Raw genomic sequence first — 21,005 nt, 5'->3', positions numbered from 1 at the left:
CGTATCCACCATCCTGATGGACGACGCTGGTTGCCCGTGCTACCTCGTTGCCTTCGTGCGCGTGTCCTTCAGGCCTTTCATGACGATTTGACTGCTGGCCACCTTGGCATCCAGAAAACTTACGACCGCATAAGAAGTCGCTTCTACTGGCCTGGCCTGTCTACCAATGTGGCGCGATACGTCACTTCCTGCGCCATTTGTCAGCGTCGCAAACGTCCAACATCAGCTCCTGCCGGACAACTACTACCAGTCTCATGTCCTGCGGAACCATTTGAGGTTGTTGGCATCGATCTATATGGGCCACTTCCCATGACTCCCGCCGGTAGTCGATGGATAGTGACCGCCGTCGACCACCTGACGCGCTATGCCGAAACAGCCTCTGTAAGTTCAACATCGGCTTCCGAAGTCGCTGCCTTCATTCTTCAATCCATCATCCTGCGCCATGGCGCCCCTCGTGTCCTTCTGAGCGACCGCGGAAAGACATTCCTTTCCCAACTAGTAGGCGAAGTGCTCAAAGCATCTGGCACCACTCACAAAACTACATCAAGTTATCATCCTCAGACCAACGGCCTGACTGAGCGGTTTCATCGTACGCTCTCTGACATGATAGCCGCCTGTATTCAACCCGATCACAGAAACTGGGACACAATTTTGCCATTCGTCACCTTCGCGTATAACACCGCCGTTCAACGCACAACCGGTTACTCGCCATTCTACCTTGTTTATGGCCGTTCACCCAGTTCCTTTCTCGATGTTTCCTTCTTCTCTGCCCCTGTCAGTCCATCTCGATCTTCCTGCGAAGAATATGTTTCCCGCCTCGTCCATTGTCGCCAGCATGCCCGCGTCAACACCGCAGCCAGACAGCTGGACCGCAAGGATCATTATGACGCATATCATCGCGTAGTATTCTACTAGCCTGGCGATGAAGTGCTGCTCTGGACACCAGTTCGCACTCCTGGGTTGTGCGAGAAGTTTCAGTGTCAGTTTATTGGCCCCTACACGGTCCTGGAAATGACTTCTCCAGTTAATTATCGCGTGACCCCTGTTGTTTCCTCAACTGACCGCCGTTGCCGCTCTACCGAAGTGGTACACGTTTCTCGTATGAAGCCCTTCACGCGGCGTTCCCCGTACCTTTAGGCAGCGGCCAGGATGGCCGCTTTCGCGCGAGGGAAATTAGTGTGGGCATTTATTGTGCACTTCTTCATCATCTGTACATTATCATCATCATGCGTGTGCCCCTCGTCTTCATCGCGCGTGCGGGCGCATCATCATCAGCGTGGACTGTCGAAGGCTGTTCAGGCTGGTTGTGGACGCCGCCCTTCTTCGCCGTGTCGTCTCTCGGGCTCAATAAAGGTCCGACCTTACTGTGACGTCACAATATATTTATCATGCACACCATTAATCACAATCTTCGACACATTTGTAACAGTAAGAGAATTTATTGGGGATGATTACAGTATTGAGTAGGTTCACTTTGTGCTGGAGGTGCAAAATAACCAAGCTTTTTAAACAGTAGTTTGTCCCTCAAAACTCCTAGGGGTCTACTGTGTCCAAGGAGAAAAAAACACACACTTGGCAGTGCTTCATGTTGTTTTTACAAAATTACCCCTTGCATAAACAGAGATACAAGACACCACAGGTGTAGGTGTGAGACTCGTGCATCCAAACTGGGGCCATCATTTTACAGAATGTCCTAAACCCACTTCACAGCCGAATTTTGTTGAATTATATGTGAATGACTGAAAGATTGAAGTATTAATTTCTTACATAACTATACCAAAATGGCTGCAAAAAAATGTTCTGGAATGTTTGATGAGAGTCATGGCCATCACCAGGGACACATGAAAATTAACACGAGCAGATAGTTGATAAGGTCAAACAGTGACAGAGATCACTGAATTATGAAGGTGCACACCAAGTTTCAGAACATTGGCACTACCATTACCAAAGTGGGAAAAAAATTGAGAATGAGTCTACCTTCTCACAAAATGAAAGGTGTGTGATATCACAGCCATGTGAAAGAATATGACACCAAACATTCCCAACATAATAAAATCATTACAGTTGTTCGCAAAGTAAATTGACCAATCATGCATACACCCCCATTTAAAATCACAAACATGCAACTTTGCCGACTTTATAAGCTATAAAGAGGATAGTTATAAAACAAAATACCATAAGAATTCACACAGAATACAAGGATTTTTACCAATCATTAGCGTCCCAAGTTTCTTCCTCGTAACAAATGCGGATCCAAGCCAATATTACAGCCAAAAATCGGGCTCAACGTTCTGGCTTTGTTATTGCTACATGGCTACCATCATCCTCTAGTGTACCGGACAATCCTCCAGCCAGCCACTGTGTGCAAGTAAACTGCAGACGCATGGGCGAGCATCCCAGAGGACCTGGTGCGTCACGCTTTTACCAAGTGTGGCATTTCGAATGCGCTCGACGGCACAGAAGATGATTATTTCTAGGAAGAGTTTTCTGACAAGTAACTGTCCGACAACAGCACAATCGAGAATCACAATTCGATGTCTGATGTAAGTAAATGTTCTTGCCAAGTTTGCCTCACTCTTATTACATGCGGATGAAACTTTTTTTTCCGCTTTTCGCTGTCTCTAAATCTCGCCTCATATTATGTGCCATTCTGTATTAAATGCAGGTTTTTATAGGTAAGCTTGTTTGCCATGATGACACAATTTCGTTAACCATAAGCCAGCGTCGTAGCACCCCTACAATTCAGTTGGAAGGTATATGCGCTCATATACACAGCATAACCCTGCTTTTATGTGCGGTTACATTTTCGGTGCATCACACCACTGAAGCCCAGTTCTAATAAAAAGCCACAAACCGACAATGTATTTCAATACATGATACTTTGGGAAATTAACACAAGGTCAGGCACGTCTTCTAAAACAGCAAAAAAAAAAAGTTATGCTTATTGCACACACCATACTACATAATAAAAATGCATGTCAATTACACTGGCAATGTGGACTCCCATGAAGCAACCTTACAATTAGAAAAGAGCATAATTTTGTCTGAGGTATGCAAGAAATGATAAACTTCTACTGAAAATGCCTTCATACTTTAAATAAATTGCAAAATAAATTATTTTCAAGTTGAAACACTGCCTAAAGGCTCTCATTCAATATTTCACAACTTGTTCACCTTATAAGTTTTCTGTCTTGGCGCTCTTTGGCTATACCTTGCCCTTTCGCCATAAAACCTCATATATCGTAATCATAAGGCTTCTGGTTTTAATGCTTTCTTGCTGTGGTACCAAGGAAGATGAATTAAGTAAGTTCTTTCATATCTGCAATAGGGACTTGACTACAGACTACTCATCAATACACCCATAACAAGCAACAGGATTACTTCTGACCAGTCAAGAAGAAATGAATGTCAGGTTACTCACTTTAAGGGGTCTAGTTTTACGCTTTTCTTGCATCTCGGCTGGAAAAACCTTTGTGCACATGACACAAGCCACACCATTTTATTCCAGTAATGCAGTTCTGGCCCATTAAAGGGGGCCTGAAACACTTTTCGAACTAATGATAGAATGGCCCCCCTATTAAAGGACGTCGTCTTGCAAATCTAATACCCCTGAAAATTGTTCGAATCTTTCAACTTAAGTTAATTCCAATAATGCAGTTCTGGCCCACAACAAGGGTCCTGCCACGCTTTTCCAACAAATGATAAATGGCCTCCCTATTAAAGGACGTCGTCTCACGAATCTAACACCCCAAAATATTGTTTGAATTTTTCAACTATAAGTGGGGGGTCATCACACTGATGCCTGGCTTTCTCTTTTCATTTCCGCTAGCGCGATGGAAGCTACAAAGCGGAGATGCGAACAGGGCAAGGGCCCCAGCCAAAAGTTGAGGAGTATGGTGCGGCGGCAAAAGAACTCATCACGGCACCCTATGGCAGCCACGATAGACTATAAGCTATGCAGCCCACGGCTGCCATCTTGGAGGCCACGCACAGATGATGCAGCTACGCGCACTGCAAAACAAAAATGATTTTTTTGTCTTTCTAAGAACGCACACATATACATTTCGCATTTATTTAACTTAAAATTAGCAATTATGTATTACTGAGAATACTCTCGTGGTCATGAAACCAGCCAATAGCATTGGTGGGTCCAGCTGCTTTCAATGGTATTGCACTGCATGATGGTATTGCGGTAGCGAGAACAAGCAATTTTTCATCGTTTTTGGTACGAGATTGTAAGTTCCCTGCTATATGCAGTGCAGTAATATTTGGCTGACATGTTCAAAGCAGCCTCTAGATTGGCAATGTTTTCTTACTATGTTCAAAAAGTGTTTCAGGGCCCCTTTAAAAGGATTCTTTAGCTCGGGGTTCTTATCTATTTACATGGGAAAGGATAAATTGTTTTAAAGGCAACCAGAGTACCAAATTTGATGAGGTTTGTTGCATTGAAAAGAAAAAGTTAAAATTTAGTAACTGTTGGATGCGGATTCTTGATTTAGATCGTCAATTTTTCTATAAAAATTGTTAAAAATTGCAATAATATACCAATAATATCAAAAACCAATAATATCAAGTTTACAACTCTGTAACTCAGCAATCAAGACTGATATCACATGCTCTAAACTGCATCCAATAGTACATTTAAGGAAGACAAAATTGATGTATGGTTCGCAAGTACATCACAAATGTGTGAGCAGGATTTTTGCAAAACCCTTGTAAACCTACTGAAAGTTGAGCGAGTTGGTAGCTATTGTAAACCTTGTAAACATTGTAAGAAATTTATGTAACATATAAATTCATATATCAAATTTGTTCGCTTTAGATGTTCCAACAGATGCAGTTTAAAGATCTGTGATTTATGTTCTTGGTGAAGAGTTACGGATTTGAAAACTTTATGCTTCTATTTCTTTCAGACTTGCCAATTTTCGCTAAATTTTGTAAAAAGAAAGTACAGGACTTAAATCAAGATTTCGCTTGCAAGTCACTAGAATTCAACTTCCTTTCTCAAATGCGACACATTTCATTAAAATCGGCTCAGGGGTTATCTCAGAAAAGCATTTCTTTGTTTTACATGTATTTGAATAGGCGGCATCGCAGTGGGGTCCGAGCTAAAGCTTCCTCTTAAGTATAAGTCTATATTGTTTTCGGCAGTGGCAAAGGCAAAGCAGAGATCTTAAAATCCCCCACCAAACTTCATGGACATGTAAGTCTGTCATGTGTACGTATAATAGGCGGCATTCCATAACCCCCCCCCAAATAGAATCTGGGCTATGACAGTGGTCCACGAAATGTTCTTTGCTCTATGCCACTTATGTGCTAAGGCTCAATAAGCAATCACAATCACTTAATAAATTTTCACTGTTATTGCAATGCACTTATATATTATGTGTTCATCCTGAAAACACAGTATATACAGGAGTATGAGAGCAATGTCTCTTAGCTGCTCATAGAAAAGAGACCGCTTCAAAGAGAGTAAAAAAAAAAACACCTAAAGGTATTATAATAAAAAAAAAGCAACAATGTGTGCGTTGAACAGCACACTATGAAAGACTTCATCGGGTGACAATGACAACATGCAGGTATGCTGCTGGAATTAGCTCACCAAGCACAAGCTCTCAACATAAAATGAAACCTGATCAATCAGCAACAACGGTTTCCACCACAGAACAATGTTACATGTGATATCAGATAAACAAGACAACTTTAAGGCTGCCCATCAGCAACCACATCAAACAAAATAAACTTTCTTGCAACTAGATTGTTTGACTGCTTTGTGGACGGAGTATGGAATATATATCCAGTGTAAAGTTTGAACAGACGCTTCCAAGATTAATAAGTTTCCTACAAATACAAGAACATACAAGCTCTTCAAGTTGTGTGACCAGCACAGTTGTGCACAATTAAAACAATACATGTCAAGTCTCTTATGCGATATATGTGGTTATAAGCTTTCTTGTGGGAGTTTACACTTAACGCCTTGTCTAAATCAACAAACTGCAACAAATATAATATTGAATACTGTCAGTTACAGTTCTACCAGAGCCATTTCAATAAACAGAAAGATGTGAACCCCATAAGTATGGCTTTAACATTTTCTTTCAACAGAATACACTCAATGCTTCGTCATTTGCTGTTGTCTAAAGTTTGCTTGATGATGCCAGTAATAAAATTAGGATTATGAAAATACAGAACTTGACAAAACGACTTGTGTGTTGAAAAATAAACAAAAAAATATAAATAATGTTGTACAGTACATTTTCTTTTCAGTCGTGAATAAGAAGTTAGATAAACAGCATTAGGTCAATTCTATGAGAGGTAGGATCATGTGTTAAATTTGACGAAATTTAATTTTCTGATAATGTTGCAAATTACACATGTGACTGAATAATGCTAAATTGCTACTTGGTTTAAATAAAGTTATTAGTAAATAGGAAAAAGCCTCAGAATTGAGAGTGAAATTCAGAGACAATGTTACAAATTGTGAAGAGCCTGAAGCGGAACCTCCCTGAAGGAAGAAGACGACCGAGACTGGGGCTGGGGGCACAGAGGAAGAAGTTCATTAAAATGGCTGACTAAACAGACCGTCTCATTATTATTTCCTTACACAAATGTTAGAATATTCTGTTGAGAGAGTGGTCCATAGTGCGGAAATGAGCATTTCTTGTGAAAAATACAAGGATATGCCTCCTTCTCTTCTGAGCCTTGCTCAACGGCAAGAATGAGGCATCTGGGGTCAGGTGGGAAATGTTTTCGGAAAAGAAAAGAACTGTTTCAACGAAATGCACTCGCATAGTTTGTGACTTCAGTAAAGTGGATGATATTCCTCGCCAACAGGCAGCGAGACCTTTATAACCCTCCATTCTTCGTTTTTTTTTTTATTCAGCAATGTTCCAAAGTGAAAGCTATGGAAATAGACAGTGGGCCAACAGTGTTTGCCTTTTGCAGTGTATCTGTGTGCCCATTCAGATGATGTCGAAGCGCAGACGTCAGATAAATGCGTATGTGCAGACAACAGGGAGGTGCACGGCTCTGCCAGTAAGCCAAATTCAGCGAGAAACTTCTGAGCTTTATGTTATGTCATTCAGAATTCTTTATTTAGGTTACGATGCATGCAGGTGTTCTGTCTTGCAGGCTCTGCTTGGTTTCAGGCACAGTTCAGGTTACCGGATACAGCCACTTCAGTTACAGCGGCCAGAGTGAGCGAGGGTGGTGCACGTCCTCTTGCCGAGGCTGGACATAGCACATCGGCGTTGAAAGCACGCTTGATTTTGGCTCTTTGACCGTCCTGAGCTCGGAAGGCAGCCATGGCTACGCCTTACAGCAACGAGTCTTTTGTGCCGACTACCTCATGGCGCACAAGAAGACAATTCCGTTCCAGAAAAATTTCCGCAGTGCTGAAGGTGTCCGTGTCTCTATGCTGCGAAAGGGCTTGCATCAAGGTGCATGTCCAATTAGAGATGCAGATCAGATCTGTCAACACTGCTTCAAGCAGTACAAGGATTTGTTCTCAGCCTTCTCGGACTCTTTAAGATACCGGTGACATCTTCATCCCTGAGGAAGAGACGATCGGTAAGCTGAACAGGTATATGGAATTCACTGACGTTTCCCCCTTGAGGTCCCCCTGTCGTGTTCCTCAAAGACGAAGAAAAACTTTAGTAAAAAGGAAGCGGAGAGAAATCGAAAGCAATCAAAATTCGATCAGGGGTCAGCGCTCTTTTTGGGAGAACCGACAGCCCTGGACCCTCAAGGAACAATTTTTACGACTGCCTTGAATGAACGGGAAACTTGAGGAAAGCCTACAAAGAGTCTACATCTTATCTTATTAAATGCACCTACAATTCTTGACACTGCTACCAGCAAACTTGAGGTACGAAAAATCCAGGTTGCCACGCCAAATTTATCAAAGTACATGATTCACAAGGCACGAAGTTGGCGTGAGAAGAATGGCGTGCGGACAGCCCCTCAAGGTGGATGCAGACCGCCAAGGAATACTACACAAAAGATGAGTACGAGTACAACAGAGCCAAAAAAAAAGACGTGTGCGTTTTTGTTGATGGTGAAAAGCAGTACATGCCCAGAATATTTGACTGACTCAATACGAGATGAATATTGTGTGTTCAAGGCGGCTAATCGGGACATTTCAACAGCATTGCCGAAGTTTTACTCATGTCGTCCAAAGTGGGTTCTGCTTGTTCCCCACCAAGAAGTGTGCCTTTGCATTTACTGTGCCAACGCCAAGCTCTACATTTCTGCACTAAAACGTTTCATGGGTGATGCCTATACTATCGAGTACTATGAGCAATGGAATAACTACAAAAACATGGGGGCCCCAGCCACATATACACCACATATACAGTGTGGGAAAATGGAGACACTGTAAAGAAAACATAGTAGCCAACTTCGTTTGTGAAGGAACTAGCTAAGTGAATCTTAAAGTAGGCCCTGCACGACTTAAAGTAGGCCCCGCACGACACAAGTTGTGGCCATTCGTGAAGCAAAACAATGCAAGCAACAAGCATCCCCCATTTTGAATTTTGACTGAACAGAAAACTGGACTGCCATTGTTTCAACTGAGATTCAATGCTACCACTGGCACAAAAAACAAGCGTCAGTTTTCACTTGTGTTGTAACCACCAGAAAAACAGCGCATAGTTACGTTGTTATAAGCGATGACATGTCGCATGACGCAGCCAATGCTTGCTTCACATTAAGCAAGATCCATGAGTTCAAAGCTTTGAAGTTCCCTCACAAAGCCACGTCACCTATGTAAGTGACTGAGCTGCAAGCCACTTCAAGAACAAATTTCAATTCTATGAGCTTTTAGGCAAAAATTATAAGTCAGTAAAGCTGCTGTCTTCCGCGACCGGACCTGCAAAGAACTCATGTGGCAGAGTTGGAGAAGCCATAAAAGATCAAGCTTTCCTTCACAACCTAAGGGCAGAAAACAGAAAAGTACTACAGCCGGCATCTGAAATGGTCGCATAACTGCAAGGCAAGCTCAAGAACATCCAGCTGATTCGTGCACTTGCAAGTGAGATTGAGTGTTTCCGTGATGAAACATGGAAGGAGTGGGAACTCGTGACCAATGTGCAAGGCATCCATGGCATGTTTGGCTACGCAGACCAGACGCGACTTGTCCTAAACGTGTTTTGTCTGCGGCCATAACTGCTGCCACCAAACTTCACATAATCAAAACTTTTTAAACCCTGGTTGATCACATCTGCTACAAAAAAATTCAGAGCCCTTCCATTATGTGAAGCAGGAAGACCAGCGAAGCTGTTGGTTTTGTTTAATTATATTTAAAAATTTTTAATTTGTCGGTTATGTTAAATGGTTGAAAAGACACAACACATAACTTTATTGCATCACCGCTCGCCGTATGCTGTATGTGCGAGTGAAAGCGAGTTTAGGCGACTAGATTCACACCACCTTGCACCATCGGCCGCAGCACGTTGGGCCGCTGCGCGTTCGGCTTCTCGTCGCATTCGCATCCATTCGCTCTGTTGAGCGCGCTGACGCTCCTTGAAGGCACGCTCTTCCTCTTTGGAGCGAGCGATACGGGTCTTACCCATATCGAGTCTAAGGGGCAACAGTTGACGTCGCTAGGGAAATGGCTATGTCAAGAGAGAATGAGACACAGCTATTGGTTGGTAGACTATTACGTTTTATCACTGACGTTTCGACACGCATCATCATAGACTAGAGTTTGGGCAACAGTGTTCATCACTCCTCTGCACTGTTTTTGTCTCTTTGGGTCCCACGAGTAACAAGGGTAGTTCAAGGATGCGTTACAGGTCCCCGAGCCTACAGGGGTATGTGCCATTGAGCTTGGACCCTTTCAGCGCTATCACCAGGATCGGCCCACGTGACAGGGGCATGTGCCATTGAGCTTGGACCGGTTCTGCACTACCACCAGGATCGGCCCACCTTTTTTATAATTGTTGTTCTACGCTTCGTTTTGTCCGTAGACGTGATCCACCAGAACCTAACCATATACAGCTTCGCTGTAAAATGAACACTGTTAACTAAACCAACAATCTTGGCGAATGCTATCTGGGAGCACAAATGATCTTTCCCTTTCTTAACAACCTTTTAATTTCGGAATAGCACGACAATGCAACATACGCATTGAGTGAATGCATTCGTTAGCATCCAAGATACTAATTCCATTCCATGCAATCGTATGAATGAAAGGAAAGCCACCCCTGGGTGTGCTGCCTGTTGACGAGGAATATCGGCCACTGTACTGGTCACAAAAATATGCGAGTGCATTTCATTTAAACAGTTCTTCCCAAAACATTTTCCACTAACTGCAAATACCACATTATTGCCATTGATCTTTTGCAAGAAATGCTCATTTCAGCACTCTGGACAACTCTCTCAAAACACAATATGTATTTGAACATTTGCAACATTGTTACAATAAAAATTATGCAACATGTCTTTTCATAATAGTATTTCACAGTACTGAGAAAACAACTTGGGTGACAGTGAACGAGATTAAAGGGGCTTTTTTTATAGACAGTTTTCAATAAGTAACATTCTCCTAATTTTGATGTTCCGAGTATGTTCTGAGTAAAAATATTTATTGCTTTAAAAATTCGTAGAAGAATAAGACGGCACAGGTTTGTCCTCCACCTAAAGGCCTACCTCGGCTGTAAATTGCAAAAAGCTGAGATGTACAGAGGAGTAGGAACAGAATCCCAAAGATGAGCATGCTTAAAAAATGCTGTCTCTTTGAGACATTTTTTTTAAGTTGCTTTTTTTCACAAATTTAGAAAATGTTGTGAGCTACTTCTATTTTACTTCAATTTGCACTGGAAATAAAAATATCTGCTATATTACCCTTGTGTGGCCTTAAGCACTGTCGTGAATTTAAGAAAAAGCACATTTCGTAAAATTGTTGTGTTTGCCTAACAACCTTTAATAATTTCTTTCCAGTTTACTGATAGCTTTCCTTAAAGAGAAGCAGCAGTTTAGCACTATTCAGTCATGGGTGCGTAATGTGCAAAATTATCAGAAAAATTTAGAGAATGTCAAATATACCACCTGTTTCCATCTCTCATGAAATTGACCATTAGCTTGTGACAACATAAATTTGCCTCTGTGCCTTCTGCAATGAGCAGTGAACATTTAAGTTAAGGGAGGCAGTGCCCAAAATTAGAACTAGTTAGTTTGTTAGCCCCAACCAGCTGCAGATCAATTCAACCTTTTCCACTAACCATATTATGCAAAGCTCCACTTCTGGAGTGCATGCCTGATTACAGCGTAATCATTAAGGACATGCTATGCTACGATGCTCACAGTTCTCAAAGCTATTCTTCAGTTTGCAAGTGCCAACCGTTGGAGGGGCAACTTCACAAACCCCATTCCACAATCCCAAGCACACTGCTGCTGTACCAGTCTTAAGGTGAGGATAATATGGCACATCTCTCCCTGTCAAACATGTACACCACTCAAAGTCATGCTCATCAGCCACTCTCCCTCCTGTACGGAAAGCATGAAGTTGGCACTGCCTTTGCGGGCTCTCAACTCTCCACAATATTGGAACTCATGCTTTCACCCTCGATTTCAGCATAAGGTGCCTCCCTCTTGAATCGGAAGTACAGGTACCTGCCAAGAAAGAACCAACAATACAGGAAAGGCTTAACACACCACAGTTAAACCTCGATATAACGAAGTTGTACTTGCAGCGGAAAACTTTGTTATATCGAGAATTTCGTTAAATCAAGGTTTGACTGTATACACATCCCAAATTTTACATGTTGGTTGGTAATGGCTATAACTATATAATTATGACTACGTGGTCATTCATTATTCAGAATGGTAAAGCAGCAAAATTCTCACAACAGGTAAATGTACCACTGACAAAGACAGTTCAAGCAATCAAAATCGCATTTGCAACCTGGAATGGGCTCTCAGCCAAATAACAAAACACTAGGTAATTACATACATATAAAGACTGCCACCACATTGTGGATAATGCAGCTTGTTAAACTTCACTGTGCCGTGAAATTTCTATGATGTAAAACGAAATTTTCATGATGTAACAATAACAGAATACAGAACATTAGAGGTTCTTAAAACTTTACCGATGAGCGTAACTTCCTCAAAAGGCATTTTTCTAACAAAATCACTTCATGAAAGCTTCGAGCAAAGCCCTTCAATTATGCCCCCATAAAAGAGAAGACTTAAAGTAGCGTAAGTGATGTTTAAGCAAATCATAAAATCCTTTCTATGGCTCAAAAGAAAAACAGCCAATCAGCTGAAATAACTGAAAGCATAGTAACCATTGCATGTATGCGCACATGTTTTTTGCTGGTATTGAATGGCTGGATCAAATCAACAGAAATACACATATTATACTAGAACTGTACCATTGTAAAGTACAAGCGAACTGCAACCTCAGTAAAGAGGTCCTTGAAGTTGCATTTAATTTTACCTAAGAAAGCAAAGCTGAACTCAACGAATTACAAAAATTGTTTGAACTAAAAACTGCACTGTGGATTATGAGAAATGCCACAGTGGAGGGCTGCACACTTATTTATCTGGATCCATTGGGTTTCTGTATTAATTAACAAAATACTGAGCGTATCAGAAAATGTGTTCAATATTCTTTAATAAATAGGGAAAATGTGATAAACAATTTCCTCTGCAGTGCTTTTACCACAGAGGCATACATTTTTGAATTATTCAAGGTAGTAATTAGACAAGTGATTATAATACTACTAATAACTTAACTTTTTGCCGAAAGCAGCAGGCTTATAACTTTTTAACTAAAGCAGTCAGATGACTAGTCCCAATGCAATATTTGAAGCCCATCATTCAACCGGTCCCAGACATGCAAAAAGCTCATGCTGCTAAATTATGCAGCAAAATGAATTCTGCTCATTTTCAACCAGAAAGACAAAGTTATGTCTCACTATGAGGTGAGCATGAAGCAAACAAGATTGCAGTCTGATAAGGATATTCACTTCATACTCGCTCAATGTTTAGGTGAGAAGTCAAGTAAGGTGGGAACTCATGGGCATCTGCTAAGGATTTGACAGTTGTGCTATTCAGCCGTCCAGTTTCTGTATGCTTGGTGAAATTTGCTGGAATTCAGTTTGCTGCAGAATTGAATGCAATAGCTTTTTGCATATCTGGAACTAGTTATGAACTTCTTGGATTATTCGATTGACTATTTTGGTTAAAAATGTAATCAGGATAATTTCCTAAGTAATTGTATAATTACTACCAAGAGTCATCTTGCAATGTATGCTCTAGTGGTAAAAGCAATACAGAGATAATCGCTTGATTTCTGCATCTTCTGTTTACTTAAGAAATTTCAAAAGAATATTAGAAAACACCCTGTATCTGTGCAAGGGCGTTTATAAATCAGACTTTCAACACTATGGCTAAGATTCTATCACACTACCTTATGGTTGTTAGCAGAATGCCACAGCCACAGAGCTACAGTGACTGGCTTGAAGTGGAAATTAAAATCTAAGCTGAATCTTTATTTCCAAATGAAGGCATTATTAACATATCAATAACAAAGTTCTTTGAAGTTAACTCACAAGAAAATTCCAATGGGGATGATTTGTAGAGCTGCAGCGAACTCAAAGCCAAAACCCTTGAAGAACTTTGATGTGGCTGGGTAGAGGCCATTGAACAGTAATGACCCTGTGAACATGGCAAAGGACTGCAGAGCGCTCATCACAGCAAAAGCCTTGCCTGCAAGCAAAAGAAAGAACAAAAAAAAGTCAGACAAGTGCTAATAGCTTGTACCAACAGTAACTACACAGTCAACATATAGCCGATATATTGTTTTGTTTTTTTTTCCTTGAGACACACAAATCAACAGACATTGGTATACTTATTCTGCACACACTTTTAATGTATTTAAAGAAAATAAAGAATCTGTAGTCATGTAAGCCTGGAATAAAAATGCTGCTGCAACAAATCGTAAGGCTCTGATGACAACACAAAAACTACTAATGAACCAATTTTTGAGGGAAAACTAGAAGGGCCAGTAGTTCCAACTTCAACTAAGGCCCTCGAGCTTTTATATGCATGTTACTTCCTCATGAAAATGGGAACAAGACAATATTCACCGTGAACTATGTCAAGTTGATTACCAAGGACACAAACTACCCTCACGCCTCCAAGCAACATAGACTGTTATGTCCTAGACATAAGACACAATTTGCATATTTAGGTTCCACAACGCAGTGTAAATCTACAGATGTATATGTCTGCATACAGGCAGATATTTGTGACTATGTACTTTGGTGAAATTAAAATTTTAACTCTTAGAATGAAATGAGCTCATCACATGTATAAATTATGTAATCACAAGAATAAAAGAATAATGCTTATCCCATGAACTGAGGGAATTGAGATAATGCAGAGCATTCTGCAGGTAGCTGGCTATGTGGCATCATTTGGGATTCTTCAAAGCGTTACCAGGAGGACCAACATGACTGTGTAAGGCAAGCAACTGTGTGTGACTTCAGTGTGAGTGTGACAACAGCAGCAAAGCAATGACGATGGCAATATAGTAACTATGATGGCAACAGCATGAACTGTACTTTGGTGCAGAAACATTAGGACCTGTCCTACTACGACCAGAGCTTATCCTGAAGGTGGTACAATATGGGAGAAAATGCCCCACCCTCGCTTTTATAAGCCACTTTTTGCTGTGCGACATGATGCAGGTGAAGGGCAGAGGTAAGGTTGAAAACTAAGCATGCATTTCACCTTTGCATCTGTGGCCTAATTAAAACTGGCAAGAGTGCAGATGTTCTTGATTTTTAAGCAAATCATTGTTATGCGACGACACGCCTGCGCCCATCATCTCAAAGTGCTAGTGGGCATTGGCACAAGAGATGTATGCATGTGTTTGCAGCCTAATGGGAAGAACATTATGCTTTTTTGCAGCGGCGCCATGTTTTGATTGCACCATAGAACACACAATTTCATTTTTATTGATGAAGACCAATACGAGGCAAGACAGGAACCTACCTACCTATCTACTGGAAAGAGCATGGTATGAAACAAAGAATGCTTCCTATTCAAAAGCAAAGCTTTTTGTAGACCTGCATATTTGTGTTCATGGTGCGCAGACCTTAGCTGAAGATGAGTGCATGCTCATTTCTTCATGTCAAAGCGTTTATTTTGTTTATTATAAAACCATGATGTTTGTGCAAGTTGGTTATAATCTTTGTGTATACTGATGCAATCAATTAATCAATATATTCCATGGGTGGGTCCAGAGGGTGTCCACGTATTCTGACCTTCTGTCATATATTTCTACCATTTAGCTTTCAGACAAAGTATCGAGCCTAAATTAGTTGGCTACTGTAAAAGTGGATGTACTACCCCTGCCCAATTCATTGTAAGATATCTAGGCTCGGCAACATAAAATGTGGCAAAAATGAAATACCTTTTTCATCCACCGCTACAATCTTTGATAGCAATGCACGAACTGAAGGGCTTGTAAACTCACTGAAGACGAAAAGTACGGGAACTGCAAAATTTCAAATAAAAAATACAAGAGAGATTTCCCAGGTCAGCATATTAGCAAACTGTACAGCAGCATTAGTTCTTACTAAAAGCTTTCACGGGTGGAAACAAACAGGACATATTGGAGAAAGCAAGAGGGAGGAAACAACATAACTCATAATAATTCATGTTTTGCACTGCAAAAGCACATCAGATTGCAGAGCACATGTAATCTGCATTTAAATATTAATACACTAGAAGCAGGATGGGCAATCTAAGACAATGGAAGCAATGATGTTTTGCTGCATTGTGCATATCCAAGCTATCAATATTTTTACCCATCATCAAGTTAAATAGAAACTAATTAGTCAAAATGTAACTGATAATGTATGAGCTAACCGTTAACTCAATAAAATACTGCAGAAAGCATTGAAGAACACCTGCGTAAGGCCTTTCAGGCAAGCTATCTATTGTACAGCTTTTATCCTAGCCCACAACTGGAAGCCTATAAAACGCACTGACAGCATTGATAGCATTGACAAAATATATGAGTCAGATTCACAACTGGTAGCCACAGAAAGTTGGTTTTATCTAGAGAGAGAAAGCAAGGAAAGGAAAGGCAGGGATGTCAACCAGACAAGTGTCCAGTGTGCTACCCTACACTTGCAGGCGATGGAAGGGGGGAATAAAAGGAGAAAAACAGGAATATAGAGCACTTTGCTCCCTTTGGGAGCCATTAGAACATTTATTTCTTGCCACCCATGTGCACAACTGATGTAAAAATGTCTTGTGGTTAAGCAAACACATGCAAATGACATTAAAATAAACACTTTCAATGAAAGGAACCATCACTGACTTATGGGGTCTTAAAGCAGTATTGGCACAAAAATTTTCCCTCATCACTTATGTTAAATGAGGGTCCAAACCCTCTGCATCCTGGAAAGAATACTAGCAACAGAATGCCCTGAATAAATCACTATAGTGCTTGTTCCTACAAACCAGTTTCGGCCGGAATCGGTACACAAGAAGTGGATGTGTCATAATGTCATGATAAATTGGATTGCTGCGTTTATGCAATTGCAGCGGTTGAAGCACACAATACACAGACGGCCCTCTTGCTTGCTTTTTTTATGCACTACATCCTCATACCTAGCCTTGTCGCTACACAAATTCAGCAAATTTTGCTTTAGGTCATGACATCACAGTCTGGCATTTAGAGACCAAGGTTAGCATCAAATTAAAGTATTTTTAAGTGTTTCCCAACCTTCACAGTTGCAAAGTGTTATCCTTTTACATACACAAAGCATGCGGTAGAGTTTACACGACTAAAAATATGCGTCAGTCCTTCTTTAACAGACGAGGACCCACAGTCAAGTATGGTAGCTCAGCATAGTATATCAGTATATATCAAAGTGTATTATTTTAATTACAAACTTGATCCACTATTCTTCACCAACTTAGCATGTTCTTGCAGCATGTATCACCAATGCATCAGTTGACTGTCTATAAATGTTCGTTCACTGCACAGATTTGCAAAATCTGTCTATGCGCAACTGGCAAAACAGCATATTCACTCACTGAAGTACACCATAGATGTTGTCGTGCAGAGACCAAGCCACAAGAGACCCAAGAACCTTGAAAGTGATCCAAGGAGGCCAGCAAAAGCATCAGAAATACTCAAGAAGCGGTAGGCCAAAGGTAGCACTACCAGGAGGGCTACACCTTCCACAGCAATATTGACTCCCTGCAGGAAACTGTAATGACTTGCAGTCCAGCGAAGTGGCTCATCGGTCAAGAATGTGTACGTCAAGTAGGTCTGGGCTGCACCGAGAGAGATAAACACATCAACTATAGACACGTGAAGTTTCTAGCTGATGCCACACTAGACATCAAAGCAGAGGCACATATTGGAATGCCGTTATTTAAATTTTTCGAGAGCACAATCCAACAAAAAATCATGTGAGAGAAATGCTACTTAACGAGAGCCTCAAAGTAGTAACTGTATGCACAGGTTACACAAGCGTGCAAACTGAGCCAATAAGGCCTACACCCCGACCAAGTCACAAGCACCTTTGTAGTGGGCAACAATAGGACAGCCTACACCCCTATCAGACTTTTGTGATCTAATTAATGTACACCAATGGCCCAACAATAATCAGGTAAAAAGCTTGGTGATGCTTGAGTCCATTTCGAGTGTATGCCCCCCCCCCCCCCTATTCAATAATATGACCCAAATACTAGAAATTTGTATTGAACCATTGAAACATTGCATTTCAAGCACTCAGTTTGTTGAAAAGGTGAAGCCACAATAGTTTAGCATTATCATTATTGTAATTCCAGACAACCACTGTAACGTGACCTATCAAGATAAAAATATTGAATGAACAAATAAATGAATGGATGAACAGCAAACTATGATAACATAAAATGAAACACCTGTCAGTCAATCTCTTACAATTTCATGGCTGCCAAAATACCTAAGCTGACACTCAAATAAAGACCAACTACTTGCCTGCTAGGCCATAGAACATCGCAAAAGCAGCAAGCAGCAGGAGAATGATATGGGCTCTGTTCCCACGATCCCGCAGCCTGAATACAGTCATTGCCATGTCTGTCACATGCCGAAAAGAGAAGATTCCAGGGCGCTCCATTCCAGTGTCAACGCTTGCTTCAGTGGGCACTTTATCACGGATCACAAGCAAAACATAGAAGATGGCAACTGCATAGATGAAGAGCTCAACTAAGAAGATCACTTCATAAGTAGTTGTCTTGAGCATGCCTCCAACGAGGTACATTCCAAGTGCCCCTCCAGTGAAGATCATGGCTTCGAGTATTGAAATTCGTCGACTCCGGGACTGGAAAGGTGTCACATCAGTGAGATAGCCAAAGCAGCTTGATATTACTCCCAAACTTCCGGTAGATATGCCAACCAATACGGCACTGATCATGACAAATGATACGCTGCTATTGAGGTAGTGCGAGAGAAAAATGAAGTTCAGCACGCTTGCCATCCCCCCAACAAGGGGGACAAGCATGGGCCGCTTGCGACCAAAGCGATCATTCCATGATCCAACCCACATACCACAGATCAGAGTCAGAATAGACATTGTCCCGTAGTAGAAAGCAATCCACACTGATGCCTCAGCTTTGATGTCAGTACGTGTTTGGTTCTGGGCCGAGTGGCAGTCCGCAACATTGGTTGTGTTGAGGTGCCTGAAGCAGCACTTTGTGTTTATAATGTCCTGGACAGCGCTCATCTCCAGATGCATGGTGGCGAAGAATAGAAACACCACTGGTTCCACTGTGATCTGTAGCCCCATTTTCTGCAATACGAATGCAATTACAATTAACTCAAGATATTGCCGTGTGCAACTTGGGCCAAAGTTTCAATGAAAACAAGGAAATACATGCATCAGAAATATGCAGGAGTACATACATAAGAGGTAAGTTGTTGCACAATGTTCAAGATTCTTTATTTTTGGCCATTAAATAAGTCTGTTGGCACTGCGAAACTTTCTTATATTTTCGTTAAGCCTGCAATGAAATAAAAGGCAGACAGAAGTTCTCTGCTAACCATGAACATATTGCACCATGCGCCACTATATGGACCACCATAACTAGATACTGTACTAGAAGGGAAACTTGGGCAAGTTGATGGTAATTCACGTTTTGAAAAGTAACAGCTCTAAAGAGAGAGAGAATAAACTTTAATCGAAAGAGCACGCGAGCGTAGGTAGCTCCTCCGCTCTGCAGTGGGTGGTCCCCTCAGTCCAGGAGTCCAGCAGCCTTAGCTGCCCTCCTCGCTCGGTTGACCAGGTTGAGCTGGTCCGTCGAGTCGGAGCTGGACAGCGCTGCCTCCCATTACCGTGTGATGGGATGTGTTATGGGTGTGAGTTGTGGTGTGTTTGCGCAAGCCCATGCCATGTGGTAAAGGGTTGCACATTGATCGCAGTGTGGACATTTATAGGAATACAGCGCAGGGTGTATGGCGTGGTAAAGACTCAAATGTGGATATGTGTTTGTTTGGAGTTTTCACCATATTACAGGCTTCCTCTCGCATCAGAGCATTATGCGGTGGGGGTAGTGTTCTTCGTGAAAGGCGATAGTGGAAACAGCTCTAAACGGGCAAGGACATAGGCAGTGTCATGTTCTTTGCCTAAGTCCTTGTCCGTTTAAAGCTGTTACTTTTCAAAACATAGATACTATGCGTCATAAAAACAACTTCAATAGTTATCTGTCCGACATGACGTAGGCACTTTCTGAATTCTGTTGCGTAATGAAAACAGCAATACTGATAAGGTGTCGTTATCACCTACCAACAGGTCAAAGCAACAGTGATGCGTCATCACAGGTATTTTTTTTTCTTTCTCATTTTTACCTTTCTGTCAGTATGTGCAAATGGTATTTGAGCAGCACGTTTACAATCGTTTGACAACTTCCACTTACATGTGCACAGGGCGCAAAAGCAAACCCAAAGAAGAACATCTAATTTTCATGTCATTGAAGCAGAGAGCCGTCAACCTTCTCCTCCGTTTTAGAAATTTGCGCCGCAGCATCACTTTACTACTTTCCTCCGAACATACTGAGAAAGAGCAAATTACAATTTAAAACATTAGGCGAAAGGAAGGGCATCTGCACCTGACAGCACCTCCCGTGCCCCGCGACCTCATCGAATCCGGTTTGAATGGACTAACTTCGCACGCACTTCACGCTCCTGGGCCCGGCCGCTTGACCTAGTTTCCAGCCCTTTCGTTTTCTTTCACCCAGCCCGTGGCAAGATGTGAAGATCAAAACAACGATCCGCGCATATGTTACTGCCTCGTTGGAAAATCCGACGATATTGACACACCGCGGTCACCTAAAATGACGGCGCATTTTGTACTATCTTTACGGAGCCCTAGATAACGACTTTCATACCAAGCGCTCTACATCAGCGCTTGTCAAACACATCGAGCCATGCATCGCCGTTCACTCGAAACGAATAAAATGCGCACAGCGCGTCAGTTCCTGCACTTACCGGACAATTTGTGCGCAACTCTCGGAACTCGGAGCCAAGTGCGACAACTGCAACGAAGACGAGCGCGACGCACGGTTGTAGCTGTAGCTCCTTTTACCGCAGCCGACACATGAGCGGATTATCACAGCTGGGACCGCAACAACTCGCGGGACTCGCAGACGGACGGGCGTGCGGCACGGCGGTCCACAAAAAAGTGTCTTGCGTTGTCACCTTGGAAACGTAGGCGCTGCGCTCGCAAGTTCAGTTTCAGTTTTGGTTTCGCACAAAGCAGTCAAGATTACTTAGTATTTTTAATAGGTCTTGTTCTAATCTTGCTTTTCGTTACAGAAATAAATAAATTAATGTATATGGTGGCATAGTAAAGCAAGGGTACTTGCCATAAATAATACTGTTAAGAGTTTAAGCCGCTGAAATATAGCACCAGGTTAAAAGGTTTAAATTGGCTTCCAAATTTCTATGAGGCTTATGTAGTGATTGAATATTTAGTGTTTCAGCCGTACGT

General features: G+C 41.8%; 1 protein-coding gene across 1 annotated transcript; it reads right to left on the bottom strand.

Annotated features, from left to right (window-relative positions):
- Positions 1-1,419: 1,419 nt before the first annotated feature.
- On the bottom strand, positions 1,420-20,670 carry LOC119442527 (proton-coupled folate transporter-like). Its single transcript, XM_037707436.2, has 6 exons — positions 20,504-20,670; positions 17,999-18,809; positions 17,065-17,307; positions 15,428-15,511; positions 13,560-13,716; positions 1,420-11,613 (listed from the first exon to the last, which is right to left on the bottom strand). The coding sequence occupies exons 2-6, from the start codon at positions 18,804-18,806 to the stop codon at positions 11,529-11,531; spliced, it is 1,377 nt and encodes a 458-aa protein (XP_037563364.1). The 5' UTR covers positions 18,807-18,809; positions 20,504-20,670; the 3' UTR covers positions 1,420-11,528.
- Between the last annotated feature and the right edge of the window lie 335 nt (positions 20,671-21,005).

The sequence above is a fragment of the Dermacentor silvarum genome, chromosome 2, assembly GCF_013339745.2.
Source record: "Dermacentor silvarum isolate Dsil-2018 chromosome 2, BIME_Dsil_1.4, whole genome shotgun sequence".
NCBI lineage: Eukaryota > Metazoa > Arthropoda > Arachnida > Ixodida > Ixodidae > Dermacentor > Dermacentor silvarum.
The sequence above is the reverse complement of the archived record's forward strand: the minus strand, read 5'-3'. Positions and strand labels throughout refer to the sequence as shown.